The sequence below is a fragment of the Gopherus evgoodei genome, chromosome 4, assembly GCF_007399415.2.
Source record: "Gopherus evgoodei ecotype Sinaloan lineage chromosome 4, rGopEvg1_v1.p, whole genome shotgun sequence".
In the NCBI taxonomy this organism is placed as follows: Eukaryota; Metazoa; Chordata; order Testudines; family Testudinidae; genus Gopherus; species Gopherus evgoodei.
Genome location: NC_044325.1, coordinates 17069646 through 17096977, shown reverse-complemented (window position 1 = coordinate 17096977; position 27332 = coordinate 17069646). Strand labels below are relative to the sequence as shown.

Here is a 27332-nt window from a genome sequence, read left to right as displayed (position 1 = left end):
TCGGATAACGCAGAGAATTTTAATTAATAGACATGGAGGGACATAACTATGTGAAACTCTCTGTTAACTGAAATAGTGAAGTCCTTCCCTCTATTAGAGGCTTGCACCAGTGTAACAAAAACTGATCTAGTTACACTGGTGCAAACCCCTAGAATAGATTCACTTAAACCAATTTAGTTTAATACCATACATTACTACAGTAAGGTAAATTGGTTGAAGTGGATTTAAAGTGATTTAAGTGTATCTGTATTAGGGGTTTGCTCCTCTGTAACTAAATGTTTTATAGTTCCATCAATACAAGTTTTCTAATGTAGTTAAGATCTAAGTCTATATTGTAGTTTTTTTTTAAGTAAAAGTTTTCTGGGGACATGACAAGCTAGGTAGTTTACTACCTTTTTGTCCCATTACAGGAAATGACAATTGCTTGGTTGTCCACCTGTATAGCAATGAGAAGAGTGAAGCTTTAAATCTTTCATGGCTCTCACACTAAGGGCTTGTCTACATCAGAAAGTTGCAGCGCTGGTGAGGGAGTTACAGCGCTGCAACTTTGAGAGTGTCCACATCTGCAGGGCATCACCAGCGCTGCAACTCCCTGTTTGCAGCGCTGGCCGTACTCCCGTTTTGTCTCGGGTGTAGAGGATCCAGCGCTGGTAATCCAATGTAGACAGTTACCAGCGCTTTTCTTGACCTCCGTGGAAGGAGGAAGCCTCTGGTAATCAAGCTGGTTTCCTTTCCCGGTTTGCTCTCTCGGTCCCGGAGCCAGCCAGCAAACCGCAGGGAAGGAGACCTGCTTGCTCGGGGTTCCGGGACCGAGAGAGCAAACCGGGAAAGGAGACTAGCTTCGCCGCGGTTTGCTCTCGCGTTCCCGGAGCCAGCCAGCAAACCGCAGGGAAGGAGACCTGCTTGCTCGGGGTTCCGGGACCGAGAGAGCAAACCGGGAAAGGAAACCAGCTTCGCCGCGGTTTGCTCTCTCGGTCCCGGAACCCCGAGCAAGCAGGTCTCCTTCCCTGCGGTTTGCTGGCTGGCTCCGGGACCGAGAGAGCAAACCGCGGCGTTCCCGGTTTGCTCTCTCGGTCCCGGAACCCCGAGCAAGCAGGTCTCCTTCCCTGCGGTTTGCTGGCTGGCTCCGGGACCGAGAGAGCAAACCGCGGCGTTCCCGGTTTGCTCTCTCGGTCCCAGAACCCCGAGCAAGCAGGTCTCCTTCCCTGCGGTTTGCTGGCTGGCTCCGGGACCGAGAGAGCAAACCGCGGGGAAGCTGGTTTCCTTTCCCGGTTTGCTCTCTCGTCCCGGAACCCCCCTTGAAGCCGCCCAACAGCGCTGCAGTGTGGCCACATCTAACACCACTTGCAGCGCTGGTTGCTGTAAGTGTGGCCACTCTGCAGCGCTGGCCCTATACAGCTGTACTAATACAGCTGTAACAACCAGCGCTGCAAAATTTTAGATGTAGACATGGCCTAAGTCAGTTTCCTACCAAGGAAGCTGGCAATCAGCTCCTCAACTCTTCCTGTATTTAGTGTGGCACTACTGTATACTCCTTGATTATTGGGGAGACAATTATAAAGAACAAATGAGATGAGGGAAGACAAACGGAAAATGAGGCAAAGAACATCTATGTGGTCTTAATACTAGTAGCTACCCTGATTTTCAGTACGTTACCCATGCTTACGAACTACAAACATACTTTTTAGTAACTCACAAAAAAAAAATTAATTCACTCTTAAATAGTTCAAAGAGCAACTTTTTCAAAAAATACCCATTAGAGGAGCAAGTGAAGGTGGGAGAGGGAGGATGAGTACCTATATATATTAACAGTTGTTATAGCATTATACTCCCAGCCACTGTCTTGTAAAGTCAGTAAGGTTTGACCTTACTTTGTCATAGAATATCAGGGTTGGAAGGGACCTCAGGAAGTCATCTAGTCCAACCCCCTTCTCAAAGTAGGACCAATCCCCAATTAAATCATCGCAGCCAGGGCTTTGTCAAGCCTGACCTTAAAAACCTCTACGGAAGGAAATTCCACCACCTCCCTAGGTAACCCATTCCAGTGCTTCACCACCCTCCTGGTGAAAAAGTTTTTCCTAATATCCAACCTAAACCTCCCCCACTGCAACTTGAGACCATCACTCCTTGTTCTGTGAGAACAAGGAATAATTTTGTCAAAATCATGGGGGAAATATTGCATTATATTTATAACATGAGACATATATATTTAACTATAATATGAAAGTTATTAGCTATTATTAAAAATACTCACTTTGTTGCACACATATATTTGTACCCATTAAAAAAAACCAATCCTTAGAAAACACCAAGCTGACTGCGCTGGGAAGCCCAAGTGCCCTGTACTATAAGATGTGGAGGGCTGGCATAAATCTTATAACTTGGAGAATTCAGCAAATGTCTTCCCCGTTTTTATTTTCACAATGCAGGGTGGGGGGAGGATGTTAAACAATACTTTTTAAAAGCAGTTTTATTTCTTCAGTTACAGGATATAAATTCACATTTATTCAGCACCTTTCCCTGCAGTCCTTGTCACGTAGCCGGGTATGGTGTGACACTACACAGACCACAGGGAGAACAGCTGGGCAGCTCAGCTCACCCCACCGCCACACACGTGTGAGGCAGCGACGCCACAGGGGAGTGGAGAGACGGAGGCAGAACATATTTATCCCGGCTGGGAACCGGCCGGACGACACGGTTCATGGCCCTCCCCTTCAGAGCGGGGCTCGGCCGGCAGCGCCTCCCCGCAGAAGGGGTGTGGAGCGCCCCGGAGGCGCACGGGGCTCTGTCGGGGAGGGCTCGGCTTTACCTTGCAGGCAGCCCCTCCTCGCTCGGCCGGGTGCGGGGGGCCTTGCCCTTTCCGAAGGGGGGGGTCTCTTTTCGGGGCGCGCCTTCCAGCACACAGGCCTGGGTGCCAGCTCCGCAGCAGGGCATGGGTCTCCCCGAGCTGCAGGGCCGGGCGGGCAGCGCTACCCGGTCCGAGGCCTTGCCGGCGGCCCGCTCCCTGGGCAGGGAGAGTGGGCGAGGAGCCCCGTGGAGCACCGCCAGCCGCGGGCCGGACTCCCTGCAGCACCAGCCCCTGGGCGGGGAGGGAGAGCCCAGCTCCTCCTTCCTGGGCGCCGCCTGGCTCAGCGGCAGCGCCCGGTGTGCGCCGCAGCCCCCGTCCCGTTCTGTACCGCTGCCGGCGGCGGCGCTCCCACATCCCGGCGGCGGGCGCCAATGAGGCGGCGCGCCCCGGCGGCGGCAGGCTGAGTGGGCGTGTGCGGGGGGCGGGCTGTGGGCGGCGGCGGCAGTAGCAGGTTTGGTTGTGTGTGTGCCATGGCCGGAGCCCAGTGAGAGTGGCTGACAATAGGAGCCAGCGAGCCTGAGCGCGACCCCGACACAGCCGGGACCCCTCGCTTCCCAGCCAGCCACCGGCAGAGGAGGCCATCAGCGCCAGCCGCCGCCGCGCCCGCCCGCCCGCTCTACCGCGGCTCCTCTCCGCTCGGCCCGCGCTCGGCCGCCTCTCCGCAGGCCCCTCCGCAGGGCTCCGCCGGGAATGTGAGTGAGGCAGCAGCCATCGCAGGCTGGGGCCCGCGCCGAGCGCACGGGACTGAGCGGAGCCCGAGCAGCCGCCTGCCCCGAACCCGCCGCCAACGCCGCCCTGCGCTGAGGAGGCCGCCGCCGAGGCCTACAGGCTCCTGCAGCTGCAGGGACAGAGCCCGGCGCGCACAAGGCTCCGGCCGCTGCCGCCAAGCCCAGCTCACTCCGCCTTCTCCTCCTCGGCTCCGAATTCTCTGCCAGGAGGGGCAAGGTAACTTCACCCCCAGCCCCGAGCGGGCAGCCACCCGGCCGCGGCGCGGGGGGATCGGGGGCGCTAGAGAAGATGGGGACCACGGGGCGGGGGTGGTAAAGGACAGAGTCCAGCTGGGTTCCTTATCCCCTGGTGGATGGAAATGACATCCCACAACACCCGTCAGCATGCAGCTAATTACACCCCTGCTTTGGCGGAGTGCTTAGCGGAGGCGCTTGCAGTGACATCCATCGGTATTTTCACATTCACTCGCGTTTCCTCGTATTGTTGTCCCCAGCGGTGACAGTGTCTAGTGTATGTCGCTGTGCATTTACCAAAATACTTAAAAATTTCCCGTGTTGTAAATAAACACTTTCGTATTGAGAAAGCTATAGCTATAAATGCAGTTATCCACCACTTGGGCTGCACTCAATAAATAACCTCATTCCCCCACCCATGGAAATAGTGTTTTTCAGTGCATTTAAATGATCATTTAGGAATGTGAAAAAGGGATCAGTGTTTAATGTAATGTTGTAAAGGCTGGATGTAGTCTTGTTGAATTAGAATTAGAATTTAATAATTTATAAATGAGGTGAGAGAAACTGTTAATAAATTTACAGCAGAGAAGTGTGGGTAAAGTGTGTTGCTGACAGAATGATCCTGCAATTTGAATGATCTGCTCTAGTCTTTGTCCCTTAATGTTGTTAGCAATTCCATTTTGAGACTGTACAAACATTTCTGGATAAATGGTTAGATTTTTCAATAGTTACATGTGACAAGGAGATGAAAACTTTTTTTTAATGAGGCAAAATAGGACTAACAAATCTAGAATCTAAGTGTCATTTTTTGTTGATGTTTCCAGAATCCTGCTGATGTAACAGGTAACTTTTTGTGTTTGTATATTTTGAGGGACTCTTTTTCTCTACCCTTACTTAGGAATCACAGATTGGTTTGTTGAGGTGAAAGTATATATCCATTTCTCCATATAGTTTGTCTGACTTTCCCATGAATCTTGAATAGGGCCTTGATGCCATGGGTGATGTTGGCATCTGTTACAGTTGGTAAATAACATCTGTTTCAAGTATAGAAGTGTGTTGCTCATAGTCTATTAAATGTAGGATGTATTATTTGGGATAATAATGAAGCCACACCCGAGGAAAAATTAAGTTGGTACAATAAGAATTGTTTTTAGATGATGCCAGCTTCACTGTCCAATATCAGTGGATTCCTCTTGGTTCCTTTAAGAAGTTATGTATTTTATATTTTCAGTAGACTTTATGTGTGTGTGTGTATATATACACACGATAAATGAAACCCTCTCAACTTAAATATGTGGAAAATTAATAGCTCTCATTTTTCTAAACATACATAATTTAAAAAAAAATCATACTTATGAAGTATTTTGCATAATAAGAAAAATCCAAATAATGTTGATTTAAATTATTTATGAATCAGATCAGTCCCCAAATATTTTAACAAAATGAGGACTTCAAGGTGCACTGCAGGTTGCAAAATCATCTCCCATCAGCAATAGTAGTCCTTTTAGATAATTGGAATCAGTGGACATTGAGCTCTCAGGACCTACCAAAAACATGCTCTAAGGCCCTGATCCTGCAAACATTTACACACATTTAACTTGACTAATGTGAGTAGCCCCACTGATTAAAGTTGAACACCTGTAAGTGTTTGCTGGATCTGGGGCTAAATCTTTTTTCTTAAATCTGTTCTTTCCACTTCACTGAGAAAATGTGGTATAACTTTTTTGACTGAGAAGGTAAGCCTGGTAAAAATCAAGAATTTGGTTGTTGAATTAACCATTTTAGTATTTTCTTTTAATCTTCCAGAAGTAGCCTGGAATATGCTCCAGAAATATTAGAATGTGAAAAAGGAATTTGCAAAGAGATTTGCAATATGAAAGCTGGATATTTCTAGAGTGGAGAATAAATAAGTGACAGGTTACAGGATTATCTACACTTAAAAGGTGGCAGTGGTGCAGCTGCATCATTACAGCATGCACTGTAGAGCTTCAGCGAAGATGATACCTACACTGATGGGAGGGTATCTCCTGTCAGAGTAGGTACTCCACCTTAACATAGCTACTGCCTCTCTGGAACAGGTGAGCCAAGACCCCCTTTGACATAGCACTGTCTACTCGAGCGTTAGGTCAGTATAACTGCATCCTCGTGGAGGTGGATTTTCCACACCCCGAGGGATGTAGTCACACCAGCATAACTTGCTAGTGTAGACCAAACCTAAGTCTATCAAGTCTAGTGAACTTTCTTTGGTTTTAAAGCATAGCAGTATATTTTAATGAACTTAATGTTTCCACAAAACACACACCTTTCTTTATGGATAGTAAACTGAATTTTATTTCTGTTTTTAATTGTCCTAGAAAATAGTTGCGACTTTAGTATTAAAATTTTTATTATTTTTGAGCGCCGAGAAGTGTGCATGGTGCTTTGTGAAACAAGTAAAAGATATTTTGTGACCCAAAAAGCTTGTGATCTAAGGTTTTGATCCTGCAGACAGGTCTACACAGGCATACTCCTGGACCTCTGTCGAGTTCTAGAGACATAAGCTGATCTCGGTGGATACACAAGTGTCTACATGTGGATCTGATCGCAGAATCAGTGCCTAAATTCAGACATGATGTAACAAGTGAGGACCATAGATGAAATGGAGAGGATGGACAATAATTACAATAGTACCATGAAGCTATACTTCTACCCCGATATAACGTGACACTATATAACATGAATTTGGATGCAAAGCAGCACTCCGGCAGATCAAAGCAAGTTTGATATAACGCGGTTTCACCTATAATGTGGTAAGATTTTTTTGCCTCCCGAAGACAGCGTTATATAGGGGTAGAGGTGTACTTCATAAGACCTATATGTAAATTGATGGACCGTTTCTCTTTGATGTCAGAAGTGAGTTTTTAGGAGAGATGTGAATGAGGAGGAGGAGGTGTCTCTTGACAAACTCATTTAATCTTTACCTGTTTTCATCCACTGGGAATGTATTTATAATGCGTGTTTCCCTTCAGTAGGGATATGTCCGCAGCACCAACCACTCCTCCGTCAGTGGATAAAGTAGACGGATTTTCTCGGAAGTCCGTCAGGAAAGCCAGACAGAAGAGGTCACAAAGCTCCTCCCAGTTTAGGTCTCAGGGCAAGCCTATTGAATTAACTCCTCTGCCTCTTCTAAAAGGTAAGGCTCAAGACCAGTTATATGATTAAAACATTTTTATTTTACAGCAGACATCTAAATTCTGATAAAAAGTATTGTTGTAACAGAAATTTGAGGGGGAATTTGGCCTGTGAGTGAGAAACAGTTCATGCCGTTCAAGTATTTAATAAGCTAAAAAAATTGGCATCAGTTAATGTATTTAAAATGATAACTTGCATCTGTGAATGGATATGTGTTTACTGTTTGCCATAGTTGTGGAAGTTCTGAATGCTAATACTAACAGAACCATTGCTGGCAGTCTGAAGGCACACAAGCTTTTTGCACATATTTTAGGTTATCAACCTTTAACATTTAATCCAATGTGGCAATAGTTTTTAAATGAGATGATTCATTAGCAGGTGTGAACAATATTAATTTAGCATTGAATTCTCTGATCTGCCAAGCACTTTCTGCAGGGAGCTAAGTGCTCTCAACTCCCACTGATTTTTAGTACAAGTCTGGGGGGCAGCGCAGTTTTTAGAATTATGTCCTTGCAGGGAAAAGGACCAGTGTATTTTTCATTTTCTCATTCTTTCAGCCTTCCAAAACTGTTTTTGAAGAGGTTTATGTGGTCAAATGCAGATTTCTACATTTTATCATTCTTTTTGTTTACAAGCGAAGAAAATAAGTACAGTTAACTAAAGTTAATATTAGAGTTGGTCATTGTGGTAGTTGATATTGGAGTTCATAATTCTGGACATTGTCAAGGGTTAGTAGGTTTAGGCCTATCACCTTTGTTTTGTTTGCAGATATGTACATTTCCCACATCCCTTCTCTCTACCTGTCTGATACTTTTGTAATTAGTCAAAGTATTTAAAATATGTAAAGGACCTGCTCTGACCAGAATCCTTCCTCCCTGTTTGCTCACAAGAATGCAGTAGACACATGAAAAATACACACATATATATGCATCTATCAATTGAGAGAAAAACAGGTTGCCTGAATTCTTGTTAGTGGATTACTCAATGGAGTTGTCATTTATTTAACATGTCTGAGAACCGTTTTTTGTGGAGCTACTAGAGTTTTTAACATCAGGAGCCAAATAACTTTTTTAAAATAGTATTTGAATGGCAGGTTAAATTTTCGGCTGTCATCCTTGACACTTTCCTTTTGAAATACCTACGGCTCTGGTTCATAAAGAGGGACAATTTGCCCTTTGGTTAAAATGACTAAAATTTGGAAATTAAATAGATATACATTTTATATAAAAAGAACAAACTGTTGCTGCTACTGTTATTTCTTATTTGCATTGCAGTGGTTCCTAGTGATTCATTCAAAGAACACACTAGGTACTTTATGCACATATAACAAAAATTTGGTCTCTACTATCTAAGGCCCCAGCCCTGCAAACACTTACTCGTGGTAGTCAAGTTAAGAATGTGTAAGTGTTTGCAGGGTTGGGTCCTAACTGTAACTGCAAGAGACAGTGTGTGAATCTGACAAACACAGAGCATTAAGTATTGGTGAGAGAATTACGATTAGTGTAATAAGCAGTAGTAACAGTGTCCTGTCTTACAAACTGAAGATTTGATTTTGTAAGTTATTTCTCATTGATTTGATGGGGAGGCCTTCATGCTGACACAAGGGTCCACCTGTGATGATTCATTTGTGGGATTTGGGCCTAATACTGCAGCTTCAGATAGGTTATATCCCTATTGAAGGGACACCATCAACTAAAATTCACACTTTTGCTAGAATATACTTTATTTATTATTGTTACCAGTAATACCCAATATTACTAAAGCTGAAAGGAGTGAAAAATATGAATATATATTTAACTTTTACTTACCATGTGCATTGCCAACCCTTCATGTATAGTCAGTTTCACCTTGGATAGGCTGTTAGGTCCCAATTCTGCAAACTGTTTGGCTTGTCTTTAACTTGAAACACAAGGGTAATTCCATGGACTTCAGTAAATTTCCCATTGACTTAATAATTTCCCCTTTTGTTTGTATAGTTCTCTCGAATAGGAATAAGAACATTAATAAGAGCAGGTGATTTAAGATATTGGTAGATTTTATAGATTCCTATGTTGCAGGGGTGGCCAAACTTAGTAATTCTCTGAGCCACATATGACAATCTTCAGAAGTTCGAGAGCCGGGGCACGCCTGCTGGGAGTTGCTGGGGGAGGTGCTGCTTTTTCTGATGCCTGTCCATGAAGAGTTACTACCTGGGAGCTGCAGAGAAGAGCCACTGAGGGATAGGCTCTGACTCCGTGGGTGCTGGAGCACCAATGGGGAAAAAAATGGTGGGAGCTCAGCACCCCCGTAGATCAGCTCCTCTCCCTCCCCCCGGCGCCTCCCAAGGGGGCGTGATTCAAGCTGTCGGGGTAGGAGACCTTTAAATTGTGCTCTCCCTTTCTCAGCAGGCACCAATCATCTGTGGCAGAAGCCCCTAGCCCCACCAGCCTGCTGTAGGGAAGAAGCCCAAGCTCCCTCTCCCCCGCCCCGCTCTGATAGGTGGAGAATTGGTGGGTGTTGGGGGCTCCGCAAGCTGCACTTTTACTGTAAAAGAGCTGCAGGTGGCTCATGAGCCACAGTTTGACCACCTTGATAGTATATTGTGAGTTCTGACTACCTTGGAGGCTGCCTTCTTGCCCTTTAAAAGGGGCTGTTGAGATCGTCAGAGCTGGTAGTCCACTAGATTTGAGAGCTTGTGGGAGAGCAGTCTTGATGGAGAGACCTCATCTCAGGGATTTATGTTCCCATCTCAATCCAGTAGTCCAACAACACAGCTTTAATTTGTTGATCTTCAAGTCTTGTCTGTTAAATCATGAAAGAATTGGTTTTGCTTGTGTGGTGTTTGATTTTTTGTTTGTTTGTGTGGTTTTTGTTTGGAGATTATTTTGTTTTGATTAACGTTGGGTTGCCTCACACATTGTGTTGCTCTTGTTGTAAACATATCTAGAAGTAGATCAATATGGGTGCAAGCTACAAAGGAGACGTTGGTGAGAAGAAGGTAGAAAAATATACTGTATATATTTTTAATATCAAGCACTGAAACCTGACCAAAATGTTGCTAGACTTTCCAGACTCTTTCCAGTGCTGCCTTATACTCGTATGTGCGCTTAAGAATGCGCTGAGTGGTGTACACTGAAATTGGATAGGAAAAGAATGTAGTGCACACTGTTTTTTCTGTCATTAAAAATGTGTCTAGTTTCATCAAGTAAAGCAATTGATTTCTCAGGGAAGATGAGGTACGTGACAAGTGTGAAGTTTTAAATTCAAACTAATTTGTATTACCAGGACACATTTAAAGTACTTCAGGAATAAACACTCCCCACAGCCCATTCCATATTCTTTGATACGTTTGTATAATTCTGTTTGCTTGCTCTTTGTTTTTCCAAGGGCAGATCTACACTTAAAATGCTATAGTGGCACTGCTGTAGCACTTTGGGGAAGATGCTACTACATTGACAGGAGAGCTTCTCCTATTGGTGTAGTTAATCCACCTCCACGAGAGGCGGTAGCTGTGTCAGTAAGAGAAGCCCTTTCATTGACATAGTGCTGTCTACACCATGGATTAGGTCAGTATAACTGCCTCACCCAGGGGTGTGGATTTTTCACACCCCTGAATGACGTAGTTATACCGATGAAAATTTATTGTGTAGACTTGGCCTAAAACTATTTCACATTTAGGCTGACAACAAGAACTTTCAGTTCAAAGGTTAATTTTAATTTTGGAAAAGTTTTACTTTGCCCAAAACAGAGGGAAAGTCCTCCGTCACCAAGCGCAATAGCTTTGCTACTGCAATATTATGAAATTTATTAAGGTTCTAATACGTTTATCAGATTGTTTAATACCATGGAAACTATTTCTGTAACAGCAAAAAGGAAGCACTGTATACTGAAAACGGAACATTTTGTTGCATGTTCTGTTATATATATGATTTATTGTATTGTTTTCTTTACAGGTGAAGTTTTATTATGATCTTCTTATAAAAGGCTATCTTTAGGCTAAGTGCTGAAGGTGTTACTGAGGCAAAAATCCCAGCAAGTTCAATGGAGTTTTGCCTGGGGAAGGACTGTGGGATGTGGTTTTGGTTTTTCCAAGTATAACTACATTTGATCTCTTCTTTGTCTTATCGTAAGAATATTATTTATCTACCCTCATTATTATGTCATAATCCCTAATCCTGCAACAATCACATGTATATTATTATTATTATTATTATTATTATTATTATTATTATTATTATTATTATTATTATTATTATTATTATTATAGTGAAAAACTTAGCTCTTACCTTAGTATTTCTGTTGATTTCATTGGGAATGGATTACTTTGCATTTATATGGTAATTTTCACTTTAGTTACTTGGAATGCTTTACAAATGTCAATACCTTAATAAGTGTCTAAGCAAGATACTTATTTCTAATGTATGGATGGAGAAACTGGGGACACAGTGATTCAGTTACTTTCCCGAGATCACACAGTGCTGTAGTGGCACAATTGGGAATAGAGCCAGAACTCCTGACTTACAGTCCTGTGATCTCTCCATTAGACAATCTTCTTGTATAATCGTAAATATTTGGGATTTAGTTGTGCTTTTAATCCTCAAATGCTAACTAAGATACCAGTCCTGCAATTGAATCTGCATATGTAGAACCTTGGGACCCTTTCAGAGGCTCATTGACTTCAGTGGCCTCCTTGTGGGCAGAAGGGTCCATCTACATCAGAGGTGGGCAAACTACGGCCTGTGGGCCACATCTGGCCCGCAGGACCCTCTTGGCCGGCCCCCTGAGCTCCTGCCCTGGGAGGCTAGCCCCTGGCCCCTCCCCTGCACTTCCTCCTTCCCCCGCTATTGGTGCAATGCTCTGGGTGGCAGGCTGCGAGCTCTTGCCATGGAGCGCAGCTGCAGAGCCCGGGCTGTAGTGCCACCAGTCACTGGTGCCTCCAGCAGCGCGGTAAGGGGGTGGGAACTGGGGGGAGTTTGGATACAAGGCAAGGGAGTTCGGGGTGGTGGTCAGGGAGCAAGGGTGTGGATAGACATCGGGGTGGTCAGGAGACGGGCAACGGGGGGGTTGAATGTGTGCAAGGGTCCCGGGGGGCAGTGAGGAAGGAGGGGGGTGTTGGAAGGAATGATGGGGGACAGTTGGGGCAGGGGTTCTGGGGGCAGTCAGGGAGGACGGGGTGGATGAATGGGGCAGGAGTCCTGGGAGGGGCAGTCAGGAATGAGAGGAGGGGTTGAATGGGGCGGCAGGGGGCAATCAGATGGGGGGGGTTCCAGGGACGGTCAGGGGACAGGGAGTGGGGGTGTGTGTGGATGGGGCAGAGGTCACGGGAGGGGTCATCAGGGGGTGAGAAGGAGGGGGCAGGGGCCGGGCCATGCCTGCCTCTTTGGGGAGGCACAGCCTCCCCATACCAGCCTTCCATACAATTTCCAGAACCCGATGTGGCCCTCAGGCCAAAAAGTTTGCCCACCCCGATCTACATACAAGGATTATGGCCCCAATCCTTAACTCTATGCTTTACCCCTGTGTCTTAAACTTTTACAGTTTTATCCCATGTCTTAAACTTTTACAGTTTTATTTTAAATACTTGTAAACATTACTTCATGGGTTTTCTTCAAATCTGTGGTGAAACTCCATCCATTTTCTTCCATTTTCCTGCTCTCTTGTTACTGCATGTGGATTGTTTAAATTGAATTTTTGCATTTGTATATCTGATAGTTATGGAGTGTCTGTTAAAGATGTCTTTAGCTGTCTCTAAAATTTGTGTGCTTTTGGAACATTCCATAAGTGAACTAAATTCCCTTTTTTTGAAACATTAATATTTGTCTGTTGACTGGGTGTGCTGCTTGATCTCAAAGGCCCTATCGTTCATATCAGCCTAAAAAAATAAAGCTTTGAGGCTTCTTCCATTTTAATTTATATTCTTTTGCTGTCATGATATCTTAGATGAAAGGCTAAAAATGGAAATTAATTGTGAGTGATATGAAGAATTGAACATCCACAGAAATGATGTAATTTTCTTCCATATCTCTGGTAATGTTAAATGTGTGTGTAATTGTTTTTCTTTTTTATTTTTCATTATGTATTCACAGGTAAATAGGTATAGTATAATGGGATACACTAGAAAAAGCCACTGATCCAAAACCTATCAGGCGCTCATATCTGTAAAAATACTGGGGGGCAGGGGGAAGACTACACATCTTTACTACCCCACCTACTTAATACTTAGTTAAAGGCAATTTACCAAGGGGCAAATGCTGCTCCTTTCACTGGTTTAAGTTGCTGTGTAGTGAGGAGACTACTCATTCTGTTTTCTTCATTAGGCACTGTATTCCTTTTGAGAAGATGCTAAAAGATCGATTGCACCTTTCCTTTTTTAAAGTCATTGTTTTTTTTAGATTAAAGGTAACTCATATTCACCCAGGCCATGTCTACATCTAAAATTTTGCAGCGCTGGTTGTTACAGCTGTATTAGTACAGCTGTATAGGGCCAGCGCTGCAGAGTGGCCACACTTACAGCAACCAGCGCTGCAAGTGGTGTTAGATGTGGCCACACTGCAGCGCTGTTGGGCGGCTTCAAGGGGGGTTCCGGGAACGCGAGAGCAAACCGGGAAAGGCGACCAGCTTCGCCGCGGTTTGCTCTCGCGTTCCCGGAGCCACCCAGCAAACCGCAGGGAAGGAGACCTGCTTGCTCGGGGTTCCAGGAACGAGAGAGCAAACCGGGGAAGGAGACCAGCTTCGCCGCGGTTTGCTCTCGCGTTCCCGGAGCCACCCAGCAAACCGCAGGGAAGGAGACCTGCTTGCTCGGGGTTCCGGGACCGAGAGAGCAAACCGGGGAAGGAGACCAGCTTCGCCGCGGTTTGCTCTCGCGTTCCCGGAGCCACCCAGCAAACCGCAGGGAAGGAGACCTGCTTGCTCGGGGTTCCGGGACCGAGAGAGCAACCGGGGAGGAGACCAGCTTCGCCGCGGTTTGCTCTCGCGTTCCCGGAGCCACCCAGCAAACAGCAGGGAAGGAGACCTGCTTGCTCGGGGTTCCGGGACCGAGAGAGCAAACCGGGGGAAGGAGACCAGCTTCGCCGCGGTTTGCTCTCGCGTTCCCGGAGCCACCCAGCAAACGCAGGGAAGGAGACCTGCTTGCTCGGGGTTCCGGGACCGAGAGAGCAAACCGGGGAAGGAGACCAGCTTCGCCGCGGTTTGCTCTCGCGTTCCCGGAGCCACCCAGCAAACCGCAGGGAAGGAGACCTGCTTGCTCGGGGTTCCGGGACCGAGAGAGCAAACCGGGGAAGGAGACCAGCTTCGCCGCGGTTTGCTCTCGCGTTCCCGGAGCCACCAGCAAACCGCAGGGAAGGAGACCTGCTTGCTCGGGGTTCCGGGACCGAGAGAGCAAACCGGGGAAGGAGACCAGCTTCGCCGCGGTTTGCTCTCGCGTTCCCCGGAGCCACCCAGCAAACCGGCAGGGAAGGAGACCTGCTTGCTCGGGGTTCCGGGACCGAGAGAGCAAACCTGGGGAAGGAGACCAGCTTCGCCGCGTTTGCTCTCAGCGTTCCCGGAGCCACCCAGCAAACAGCAGGGAAGGAGACCTGCTTGCTCGGGGTTCCGGGAACGAGAGAGCAAACCGGGAAAGGAGATCAGCTTGATTACCAGAGGCTTCCTCCTTCCACGGAGGTCAAGAAAAGCGCTGGTAAGTGTTTACATTGGATTACCAGCGCTGGATCAACAGCGCTGGATCCTCTACACCCGAGACAAAACGGGAGTACGGCCAGCGCTGCAAACAGGGAGTTGCAGCGCTGGTGATGCCCTGCAGATGTGTACACCTTCAAAGTTGCAGCGCTGTAACTCCCTCACCAGCGCTGCAACTTTCTGATGTAGACAAGCCCCCAGTCTCTTCCATCAAACCTTTGTTCTTCTTTGGCCTATTCCTTCAAAGACTTAGTTGTGTGTAACTTCACATGTGAGTAGTTCAGTTGACTCCAATGGGATGTAATAGGAGTGTTTAAAGGATTAGGGTCTTGGTGAGTGACAGGTTAATATTGATAACCTAAATATAAGCAAATGTCCCCACTTATTATTTCATCTTTATTTTTGGGGAAGCCCTGTCCTTGTCTTAGAGCAAAGATACAAGGGAACTCAATGATGGTCAGAGGGAATAACCTCTACCCTTGTTGGCTGTCTCTAGTCTGTAGAGGAATGATTGGTGATTCCAGATACAGAAAAAGGAGCAGCATTTGCCCCTTGGTAAATTGCCTTTAACTATGTATTAAGTAGGTGGGGTAGTAAAGGTGTGTAGTCTCTCCCCGCCCCCCCCCCCGGCCAGTACTTTTACAGATATGAGCTCCTGATAGGTTTTGGATCAGTGGCTTTTTCTAGTGTGTATACAAATTTGAAAATGTGCATGTTATCATATTTGGTTGTTTAATGAAGCAGCAGGCTTTTCAGCCTTACATAGAATGTATGAATCTCTGCCATTCTGCAGTATTCTTTGTACTATCATTGATTAGCTTTCTGTTAACGTTTGCATTGCTTGAAAAGTAATTATGATTTAATAGTCCTGTTTTAAAAAGCCTCTTTACTTTTTTGTGCTGCTTTCTTATATTGGTATGTCTTACTATTTTTAAGTCACTATTGATTTCTTGAAAATATTGGGAAAAATTCTCCTCTCCAGTCCATGTGGTGAGTCTTAACTGTGATTTTCTTTTTAGAATATCAAGTGTGTACATATGGAGCATTCGTACTAATGTCAGTTTTGTGCATATAAGGAGCACAGTCTACTTGTGTTGGGATCTTCTTGGAGAACTGGAGAGGAGAGATGCTTTCCAAATATTTTTCAGCAAATTTAAACAGCAAGGAGAAGTAACAGGTGTGGCTGTACAACATTATTGTTTGTGTTGCTGATTTCTTTGTGCTAGTTATTTAGTAAACATATAGGAAGAGATGGTCCCTGCCATAAGGAGCTTGCACTGTAATTAACATAAGTAAGGTTATGTTTATATCACGGAGGTCATGGAAGTCAAGGAACTTCCAGAGACCTCCATGACATTCTCTGCTTCAGCCCAAGGGACTGCAGGACTCCAGAGCTAGCAGGCAGCAGGCCCCTGGCAGGGTTCCAGTGACAGGTGACAGACTCCTGAGGGGGTCCTCCTCAGGATTTCAGTGGCGGGGACAGCCTCGTGCTGGGGTGTGGGGAGAGAATGCCTTGGGCTGCAGGCTCTCGTGTCTTGTTTTCTTTTTGGGGAATATGGTCACTCTGCAGCTCCCAGCCGCTGTAGGAGGAGGGCCCCCTGCAGCTTCCAGCTGCCACAGGCAGAGAGGAAATCCCACAGCTCCCAGCCACCACCCCATGGTGGGGGAAACCATGGAGCCGTAGCAGCAAAAGTCACAGACAGGTCGCAGCTTCCATGAACTTTTGTTTATTGCCCATGACATGTCCATGACTTTTACTAAAAATAACCATGACAAAATCTTAGCCTTAAACATAAGACATGGCCAGTGAATGTGGTGATTAGAAGAGAGGGAGGAGGTAACAGCAGTAGGTTAATTTGATAATTATAAGTTAGTTTTGTGGACTGTTGATTGATTAATCTAGTCTTTAAAAGTATTGAGTTGTTGTAGTTTAAAAAAATTATTTGGCGCCTGATCTAGCTGTCGTCACTAGTTGACTGATATTTTGTAATGGAGGGGGGTTGAGGGATGATATCGAAGTGTAAGATGAGTATATTCCCCAGTGTTAAAATATTCACTTTCAGGACTGATCTCCCAATTAGGGAATTTTAATTAAGCATTCTACTATAAAATTGTATTCAGAAAATGTCTGCTGCTGACGGTGTATGATCAGAAAGATAATTTGAAGTTGTATATTAGGTAGAGAACTGATATGTTTTCAGATTTTGATTAAAATAGTGAAATGTACGTAACATTTGCATTCTTAATCCCTTATCTATTTTATGCTGTTGTCATAAACAGTAGTTAGATATAAATGTTATAGTTTAAGCTGTGCAGGGAAACATAATTCTTAAATTACTCTTTTTCCATATGCTCAGGAACAGCTCACAGGATAAATCGTATCTCTTGCCTTGCAGTGTACTTAAAACTAGACTGCCTTGTAATGTATTTAAAACTAGATTTAAACCGGGAAAGTGTAAGGCACATTCTTCTGTGCCAATGAAGCCCATTTTGCCTGGGGGAGGGGAACAACTTTAAAGGTGTCATAAAGCTTGTGGGCAAGGGTGATAAAGTACACTGTATCAGTTCTCACAGTGGAGAGAGGTAAATAGTGGGGTTTCCCAAAGATCTGTACTGGGACCAGAGCTGTTCAACACATTCATAAACGATCTGGAAAAGGGAGTAAACAGTGAAGTGTCTGGAACCACCTATTGCAGGTGATAAAAAATTACTCAAGTACCGGCAGTTAAGTTCAAAGCTGACTGTGAGATTTACAAGGGGTTCACACTAAACAGGGTGACTGGGAGATGAGATGGCAGATGAAATTCAGTTTTGATAAATTCAAAGTAATGCATATTGGAAAAATAATCTCAGCTATACATACAAAATGGTGGGTTCTAAATTAACTGTTACCACTCAAGAATGAGATCTTGGAGTCACTGGATAATTCTTGCAAAACGTATATTCAATGTGTGGTGGCAGTCAAACAAGCTAACAGATAGTTAGGAACCGTTATGAAAGGTATAAATAATAAAACAGAAAATTTAATAATACCCCTTTATAAATCCATGGTACACACACACTTTGAATATTACATGCAGTAATGGTTGCCCCCTCTTAAAAAAGATATACTAGAATTGGAAAAGATACAGAGAAGGGCAACAAAAGTGATTAGGAGTGTGGAGCTGTTTCCATATGAGGAGAGATTAAAAAGACTGGGACTTTTCAGCTTGGAAAAGAGACAATGAAGTGGGAATGTGATAGAGATCTATAAAATCATGAATTGTATTGAGAAAGTGAAATAGGGAAGTGTTATCTGCACCTTCACATAACACAGTAATTGGTGGGAAGGGGTCACCCACTGAAATAATAGCCAGTAGGCTTAAACAAATATAAGAAAGTATTTGTTTACACAGTGCATAGTCAACCTGTGGAACTCATCACCATGGGATGTTGTAAAGGGCCTAATGTATAACTAGGTTCAAAAAAGAATCAGAAGTTCATGGAGAATAGGTCCATCTATAGCTAGTAGCTAAGATGGTTAGGGATACAATTCCATGCTCTGCATGTCCCTAAACCTCTGATTGCCAGAAGCTGGGACTGGACGAGAGGGGGATGGATCACCTGATGATTGCCTGTTCTGTTTATTCCCTCTGAGGCACCTGACATTGGCCGTTGTCGGAAGATGTCGGGCTAGATGGACCATTGGTCTGACCCAGTATGGCCTTTCTTATGTTCTAAGGCAGGGGTTCTCAAACTGGGGGCGGGACCCCTCAGAGGGTCGCAAGGTTATTACCTGGGGGGAGTCATGAGCTGTCAGCTTGCACCCCAAACCCCACTTTGCCTCCAGCATTTATAATGGTGTTAAATATATAAAACATATTTTTAATTTAAAAGGAGGGGTCACACTCAGAGGGTTGCTATGTGAAAGGGGTCACCAGTACAGAAGTTTGAGAACCACTGCATTAAAACACCTGACAGATATGATGATGATTTTCTTTAAAACATTTTTTTTTTTGTTGGGAGTATGTGTTTGAAATTTTGTCCAGGTTTTGCTGGCAAATCTTGTGGATATCTTGGAGCTATGTTTTGTGAGGTCTGACAATACACCATCCACTGCCATGCAAAAAGTGTCTCACTGCTTTGTGTCACTCCATCCTGACCCTTTTTCTATCACTAGGGACCTCTGCCTCATTTGCGCTGTCATAGGTCAAGTTTAACCCTGGTTTGATTTCTGGATACCAGAACTGTTATATTTTCAGGTTTTAAAATACTTGTTGCAGTCTGGTTCTTTGTGTGTGTTGCTTCAGGGTTATGCAGGTATTGTTTTGCAGGTTATATTGTATTAGAAAGGGTACGGTGGGTTGGATATATATTACTGTAAAATCAACTGGTATTTGGAATAGCCTGGAAATTGGGTCAGAAATGATTCAGGGTCAGGGAGATGTAATATTCTACTTTCCTTTTATGTAGAAGCTCTAAGCATTCAATGAGAATACATAAACTTCTATTTAGTTTTTCTCTAGAAATTGTTTAGATTCTCTTAGGATGTTTTTAAATTTCTGCAATATGGTTTAGATATGTTGTGAATAATCTTTTTGTAAAGAGACCGATCTCTCCAAGAAAATATTTGTACAGTTTAATTTTGAACAGTTAACTCCTGTGGTTAATATGGTAGCATATATTTCCATTTGTTCAGTTCCATTTGTTTCCCGTTGCGAAGTTTGAAAAACCTGTTGTACAACCAGGCAAAATGTAGCCAGTGCAGCAAACTTAATTTATTTGCTGGATGTTTTGAGGGCTACATGCTGTAGATGGGAGGCTATTATCAGAGATATTTTCAAATGGTATTTTAGTGTTAGGCTAGTCTTTGAGGAGAAGACTTATTTTTTCAATTAGACTAGCTGGTCTATGTGCAAAACACTCCTAAATTGGAAGATTAAGACAGTTATCTTTCTCCTCTTCAATTTTCCTTGTCAGGCCCTCGCCCTCTCCTTTCTTTTTATCACTTTTCTTTTCCTGCTCCTTTTCTGTCCTCTGTGCGCTGCCAGTGTTTTTGCAGCCACTAGAGGGTGCTATGTTCCCTCGCATGTGAACAATACTATGAATGCTGGGGATAGGTTGGCAGGGGTTCTCAAAACTTCATTGCATTGCAACCCACTTCCAACAACAAAAATTGCTACATGACCCCAGTATCCTGTTTTTATTCTAGCGCCTAGAATCAAGGCCGGCATTTGGGGGCGATAAGCAGGGCAGTTGCTCATGGTCCCCTTCCAGAGGGCCAAGTGAAGCTAAGTTGCTCACGTGTTGTCCTTCGGTCCCGGGTGGTGGGGCTCGGGCTTCAGCTTCTGCCCCTGGTGGCAGGGTGTCTAACAACAGCCCTGGTGACCCCATTCAAAGAAACTCACAACTCACTTTGGGACGTGATCCACAGTTTGAGAACCGCTGGGTTAGAGTGATCCTTCCAATCACAGTCAATAAAATTAGCTGCTTGAGTAAGACAAATAGCTTGTTCTTCATCTTCCTGAGGTCCACAGATCTGTTACAGTGAGCCTTTCAGTCTGCTTGCAGCTGCTTTGAAGGCTGGACCAGTTTATCAGACCCTTCAGGAAGGGGTTTGTCTATCCCTCTGAAGAACACGCTAGTTTCATTCTGCCTCCATAGCTTCAGTTAGACAGTTCAAGACTTCTCCCTGGCAGAGCTTCTTCCCCCTTTCCTCTTTGATATAATAATTTACCCACTCATTTCTTGAGATTGTGTATTGGCAGAGGGAATAAATGCATTCTTTCCCTGGTGCTGAGACACTGAGGTGGCTGAAGCCTCTCCTTATCCACAGGAAGTGCAGAATGGTGAACAAAGCATGGAAGAGGGAAATGCAAAAACGTGTGCCTCTCCACTACTTCCGTAAATGAGTGCCTGTGTCCACTGTTGGCAGAAAACTAGCCCTTTCACAGGCTATTCATTCTGGGCGGGGATCACTCCAGTTACTTCTCCAGGGCAAGGAAAGGCCCACTTGGCTGCAGAGGAGAAGGTGCAGCTGAGGGTGTGGTCGCTGGTTCCCACTGAGGGGAGCAGTGCCAGAAGAGTGTCTCTAATGCGTTGGGGAAGTTTGCAGGTTTGTGGCAGAGCCATAGCTGTGGACATGGAATAACTGAACAGTTGCCTCAGATTGTGGATGGAAGACAGTGCGTGAAACCAGGGAGATTGTGGTAAGGGGCCTTATAAATAGACCTGTCTGCTTCTGTATACCCTCACTTCCTTCCAATGTACCAGAGCTTCGTTTAGCCCTTATTTTTGTTTGCCCTAAACCAGATGGGGTTTCCCTTGCAGCCTGCTCCAGGATACCACTAAAGCTGCTGGGTTTGATATAGTTCTTAGCAGGGAAAACAGACTGCAGTGAACCCCTTAATCTTAGAGTAATGAGCACATGGGATCTTTTCTCTGAGTCAGGCCTAACCTGGGGCCCTTCTGTTGTCAGGAGAAGATTTGGGCGCTTGGTTCTATCTCAGGAATAGCCAAAGGAAGTCCTAGCAAGAAAAGGCCTCTCAGAAGAAAAGAGAAGTGAAACCACTGATCATCACTTGGATTGCAAAGAGAATTTTGTCTGTACCCTTCAGACTTGGAAGAAACGAAAAATGCCCCAAGAAAACAGCCTCTGAACACGCATCCAAACTCTCAAGTTTTCCCTACTTTCAGAGAAAGTGCTGGAAAATTGGAAGCATACATACACAGATGTGTTCCCTTGTTCTCTGTAAGTCTTGGAATCTGACTGTCACTAGCATACCAGATCCATTAGGAATACAGACGTGCCTGAGAAGCAGAGACATGGTGCAGCTCGCTCCTTGATCTGGGACAAGGGTACGCAACTATGGCACGCGAGGCTGATTTTCAGTGGCACTCACACTACCCGGGTCCTGGCCACCACTCTGGGGGGCTTGCATTTTAATTTAATTTTAAATGAAGCTTCTTAAACATTTTAAAAACCTTATTTACTTTACATAAAACAATAGTTTAGTTATATATTATAGACTTATAGAAGAGACCTTCTAAAAAGGTTAAAATGTATTACTGGCACGCGAAACCTTAAATCAGAGTGAATAAATGAAGACTCGGCACACCACTGCTGAAAGGTTGCTGACCCCTGATCTAGGAGAGAGCCTTAAGACATAAAATCTCAGGGCAAAGTATTCCAGATAATATCTTTTTAATTTTTTTTTTTTTTAAAAAAAAAGGCTGTTAGCCCCCTCCTTTTTTTCTCATCTAGATGGAAAGACATAGGAAGTTCAAGAGAGAGTGGAATGAAACAATATGAAAGTATTTCCCTTCATATTCAAACTATACATCCCTGTAAATACAAACATAATGAATGCTGGGCATGCATAGGGAAACAAGGCTAAGCAGATTAACAAAAAGGTTTTGAAATATCTGTCAGTCTACCTATCTACACTGCTCTTTCCTCTCTCAGAAAGGCTAAAGACATTTCCTTTGTAGGAGCTTTCCTAATCAAGGATTCTACAGAAAGGAGGGCTGCTGTGACCCTTCAGAAGAAATTACGAAGTGACCTCAGTTGACCTCAGAGCGTCACTGTTCTTTTGCCCAGTCGATCCTAGTATGAACAGGCATGCTTTCTAATTTAAGTACTTACATGGCCCCCATCACTGTAGTATTTGGGTGTCTCATAACTTACACCCTATATTTATCCTCACAGCATGCCTGTGAAGTAGGGTAGTGGTTTTTTTTCAGGTGAGGCACTAAGGCACCGAGAGCCTAAGTGACTTGCCAGAGGTCTCTCTGAAAGTTTGTGATGAAACAGGAAACTGACCTGATTCTCCAAACAAATTTGAAAAACACTGAAATTCAAGACAGGCAGAGCTAACTTTTCTATGTTGATGGATTTGAAGAGGCTTGTTTACCTGTACATCCTACTCTCCAAACCCTTAGCAAGTTCCTCTATTTTGCCTTTGTATGGCATTATTTCTAAAAAAAAATCTTGCCCTTTGGAATGGTCACAGTTCCCAGGGTGTTCATAAATGTGCTTGTGGTCTTCAGACGAGAAGCCCATGTATACCTTCCCTGGATGAATTGCTAAACTGAACTCAGGCCAGAGACAAAGCATTATGGACAATCAGCATGCCGCTTAGATCCTGGTGGGATAACTCTCATTCTAAATTTAGAGAAGATCCAGATGACTTATGCCAGTTGATTTTTTTACTTCGGAGTAGAGTTAGGCATTCTACATTTTAGGGAAGAGGCAAGAGGACTCTTATGGGAAATCAACGACAGAGAGATCTCAGTACAGTCTTTTGCTTGTCTTAAGAATGATGGTATCACATTTATATACACAACAGAGAGTCCAAGCCACATGGTGTCAAGTATCAGAGGGGTAGCCGTGTTAGTCTGGATCTGTAAAAGCAGCAAGAATCCTGTGGCACCTTATAGACTAACAGATGTTTGGAACATGAGCTTTCATGGGTGAATACCACTTTGTCAGATGCATGTAGTGGAAATTTCCAGGGGCAGGTATATATAATGCAGGCACGCTAGAGATAATGAGGTAGTTCAATCAGGGAGGATGAGGCCCTGTTCTAGCAGTTGAGGTGTGAAAACCCAGGGAGGAGAAACTGTTTTGTAATTGGCAAGCCATTCACAGTCTTTGTTTAATCCTGAGCTGATGGTGTCAAATTTGCAGATGAACTGAATCTCAGCAGTTTTTCTTTGAAGTCTGGTCCTGAAGTTTTTTTGCTGCAGTATGGCCACCTTAAGTCTGCTATAGTGTGGCCAGGGAGGTTGAAGTGTTCTCCTACAGGTTTTTGTATATTGTCATTCCTAATATCTGATTTGTGTCCGTTTATCCTTTTCTGTTGCGACTGTCCAGTTTGGCCGATGTACATAGCAGAGGGCCATTGCTTGCATATGAGGCGATATGTTACATTGGTGGACGTGTGCAGGTGAATGAACCGGTGATGGTGTGCTGATCTGGTTAGGTCCTGTGATGGTGTCACTGGTGTAGATATGTGGCAGAGTTAGCATCGAGGTTTGTTGCATGGATGGTTCCGAGCTAGAGTTACTATGGTGCGGTGTGCAGTTACTGGTGAGAATATGTTTCAGGTTGGCAGGTTTCCTGTGGGCGGGACTAGCCTGCCACCCAAGGCCTGTGAAAGTGTGGGATCATTGTCCAGGATGGGTTGTAGATCCTGACGATGCGTTGGAGAGGTTTTAGCTGGGGACTGTATGTGATGGCCAGTGGAGTCCTGTTGGTTTCTTTCTTGGGTTTGTCTTGCAGTAGGAGGCTTCGGGTACACATCTGGCTCGTTGATCTGTTCCTTATTTCCTCCGGCGGGTATTGTAGTTTTGAGAATGCTTGGTGGAGATTTTGTAGGTGTTGGTCTCTGTCTGAGGGGTTAGAGCAGATGCGGTTGTACCTCAGTGCTTGGCTGTGGACAATAGATCGTGTGATGTGCCCAGGATGGAAGCTGGAGGCATGAAGGTAGGCATAGCGGTTGGTAGGTTTTCGGTATAGGGTGGTGTTAATATGACCATCACTTATTTGCACCGTGGTGTCTAGGAAGTGGACCTCCCGTGTAGATTGGTCCAGGCTGAGGTTGATGGTGGGGTGGAAGCTGTTGAAATTGTGGTGGAATTTTTCCAGAGTCTCCTTCCCATGGGTCCAGATGATGAAGATGTCATCAATGGTAGCGTAGGTAGAGAAGGGGCGTGAGCGGACGAGAGCTGAGGAAGCGTTGTTCCAGGTCAGCCATAAAAATATTGGCATATTGTGGGGCCATGCGGGTGCCCATAGCGGTGCCACTGATCTGGAGATATATATTGTCATCAAATTTGAAATAGTTGTGTGTGAGGATAAAGGCACAGAGTTCAGCAGCCAGTTGTGCTGTAGCATCATCAGGGATACTGTTCCTGACAGCTTGTATTCCATCTGTGTGTGGGATGTTTGTGTAGAGAGCCTCTACATCCATGGTGGCTAGGATGTTTTTTTCTGGAAGGTCACCAATGCATTGTAGTTTCCTCAGGGCATCAGTGGTGTCACGGAGATAACTGGGATTGCTGGTGGCATAGGGTCTGAGTAGAGAGTCCCCATATCCAGACAGTCCTTCAGTGAGAGTGCCAATGCCCAAGATGATGGGGCGTCCAGGATTTCCGGGTTTGGATCTTGGGTAGTAAATAGAATAATCCTGGTCGGGGCTCTAAGGGTATGTTGATTTATTCCGGTGTTGGTGTAGGGAGTGTCCTGAGTAGATGGTGCAGTTTCTTAGTGTATTCCTCAATGGGATCTGAGGGAAGTGGCCTGTAGAATTTGGTGTTGGAGAGTTGTCTGGCAGCCTTCTTTGGTAGTCAGACCTGTCCATGATGACAACAGCTCCTCCTTTATCAGCCTCTTTGATGGTAACGTCTGGGTGGTTTCTGAGGCTGTGGATGGCATTGCATTCTGCCCGACTTAGGTTATGAGGCAAACGATGTTGTTTTTCCACAATTTCTGCCTGTGCACGTCGGCGGAAGCATTCAGTGTAGAGGTCCAGACTGTCATTTCGACCCTCGAGAGGAGTCCATGTGGAGTTCTTCTTCTTGTGCTGTTGGTGGGAGGGTACCTGTGTATCAGTGCGCTGTTCAGTGTTGTCCTGAAAGTATTCTTTGAGTCGGAGATGGCGACAGTAGGCTTCCAGATCGCCGCAGAACTGTATCATGTTGGTGGGGGTGGCAGGGCAGAAAGAGAGTCCCCGAGATAGGACAGACTTTTTCTGGGCTGAGTGTGTAGTTGGATAGATTAACGGTATTGCTGGGTGGGTTGGGGTACCACGGTTGTGGCCCCATGTGGCAGGTAGGAGTTTAGACAGCTTACAGTCCTTTTTTCTTTGTAGAGAGGTGAAGTGAGTAATGTAGATCTCCTGATGCTTTATTTCCTAAATTATTTTAATGCATGGAGTATTTTTATATGTCCAGGTACGCTGCCCAGGCTATGAAACTGTTGAGGACCTTTGTTCTTTAATGCCAGGGATGCATATATACTTCAGGGCTGGGCATGTGGCAGATATCAGTAACAGAATCTCTTGTTTTCAGTGAAAGAGCTTTTGGCTCTTTGCCCATAATGCAGAGTAGAGACCTAGAATAATGCCTGCCCATCTCTGGATAAGGTGCATTTGAGAAGTTTGGCACTGGTGGATCAATCTTTGGCCTCAAGCACCTGTGGTGCTACCATGGTGGGCTTACCCAGTTCTTTGTCTTTCAGGGAGACTGCTGGATTCTCTGTGCCTCATTCCTTTGGAATGTTCCTTCTGGAGCCTATGGAGCAAAGCCTTGCTCACTCCTCAGTAGCCTCATATATAGCAACTATTTCATGCAGGCCCCTGGTGCAAGTACCATGATCCATGTAAGGATTTCATTCTGTGTCTACATAGGAGTCTCTTTTCTTGGATACTGCCCTTTCCATGGCCATTAGCTGTGGAGTCTGAGGTAGACCTCATCCTATAGCCTTTCTCATGGATAGCTTGAAGGATTTTGACCTTCATCTCCATTTCTCTAAAACAGATTCCTTTTGAACTGAATCTGTGGTCTCCATGAGGTGACATGCTGTTTGGGCTGCCAAGTTGCCACTTTGTCATCCTATTTCCATTGGTAACTTTTTGAATATTGATCTTCGGTTCTTGCATGGCTTACTTTCTCTCTCACTCAGTATCAGTTTTCAGCTGTGTAGAAGGAGGCATTCAGTTTTGTAGGGTAGGACCAGATAGTCTTTGACTCATTTAGGATCAGAGCCGCAAAGTTTGTTTTATGGCTGGATTTTCTGAGGTCAGGGATTTGGTAGGTAACACTCCATCTCCTTTAGGACATAGGTCCAAATGGATTTAACTTTTCTTTCATCAGCTGGCAGAGCGGTTCATTACCTGGCTTTCCTGTTCCTTCCCACTTTTTTTCCCTCCTCACGCAGATTAAAAGAGCTAGTGTCAGGAGGCCAGATGCTGAAGCGTAAGGGACGTTTCATGCAGCTCCACCTAGCTTCTTTGTCCAGGTGCATGTGACTTTCAGATGCTGGGGAGCTGATGTAGTCAATTAGGTTGTCTTTGAATTGAAAAGTGATTGTGGGGTATGACAGCTAAGGTCTAGGCTAGCAGCCTATGTAGTGATAGGTCATATCAGTAGTGTCAGAAATCTTTTTTTTCAGCAGGGTAGTTATTGGGTTGGTGGTTGGTGTAAGCTCAGGAGGAAAAGAACTGTAAAGGAAAGGAGGGAAGGTTGAGAAAAGAGCCCCAGCTGAGGAAAAATCAAGGGTATGAAAAGAGAGGGGTTCCTAATGTCTAAAAAGCCACAGGATGATGCTGAGAAGCTTACCATAAAATATTATGATACAGCAGCATCTTGCAACATTGTGTGGTGGAGAGTGGGGCTGGAAGGCACTCTCTTCCATCTGGCATGGCCATTTCATCAACTGCTCTGTGCCCCAGTTGGCCAATCAAGGAGCCTGTTGCAGGAACCTGGATTTACCCAGTGAGAGACCTCTTCCTCTTGGAGACTGTTTCCACAGGGCAGCACAGGGACATGGCCCCCTCTCTCACTGTTTCCCTGCACTCCCTCTTGACGGGGAAAGTTGGTGTTCCTTAACATGTCTGTCAGGGTTCCCACTCTAGTGGGGCAGGTTAAGAGCATTTCTGACCCACTTTCCCCAAGCACACAACTCCTCCACTCTTAACATCCGTTTAAACCAGGGG

At 45.0% G+C, this 27332-nt stretch overlaps 1 protein-coding gene across 1 annotated transcript; it reads left to right on the top strand.

Annotated features, from left to right (window-relative positions):
• Nucleotides 1-3495: 3495 nt before the first annotated feature.
• LOC115649708 (serine/threonine-protein phosphatase 2A 56 kDa regulatory subunit epsilon isoform-like) lies at nucleotides 3496-15893 on the top strand. Its single transcript, XM_030558549.1, has 3 exons — nucleotides 3496-3540; nucleotides 6822-6982; nucleotides 15711-15893. Coding segments are annotated over exons 1-3 (261 nt in total). The 5' UTR covers nucleotides 3496-3538; the 3' UTR covers nucleotides 15809-15893.
• Nucleotides 15894-27332: the final 11439 nt, after the last annotated feature.

What these genes read in the sequence shown, in the direction of transcription:
- LOC115649708 (XM_030558549.1), top strand. An exon ending in TCCTCTGCCTCTTCTAAAAG is followed by an intron (nt 6,983 to 15,710) that starts GTAAGGCTCAAG and finishes TGTGCATATAAG; the next exon opens with GAGCACAGTCTACTTGTGTT.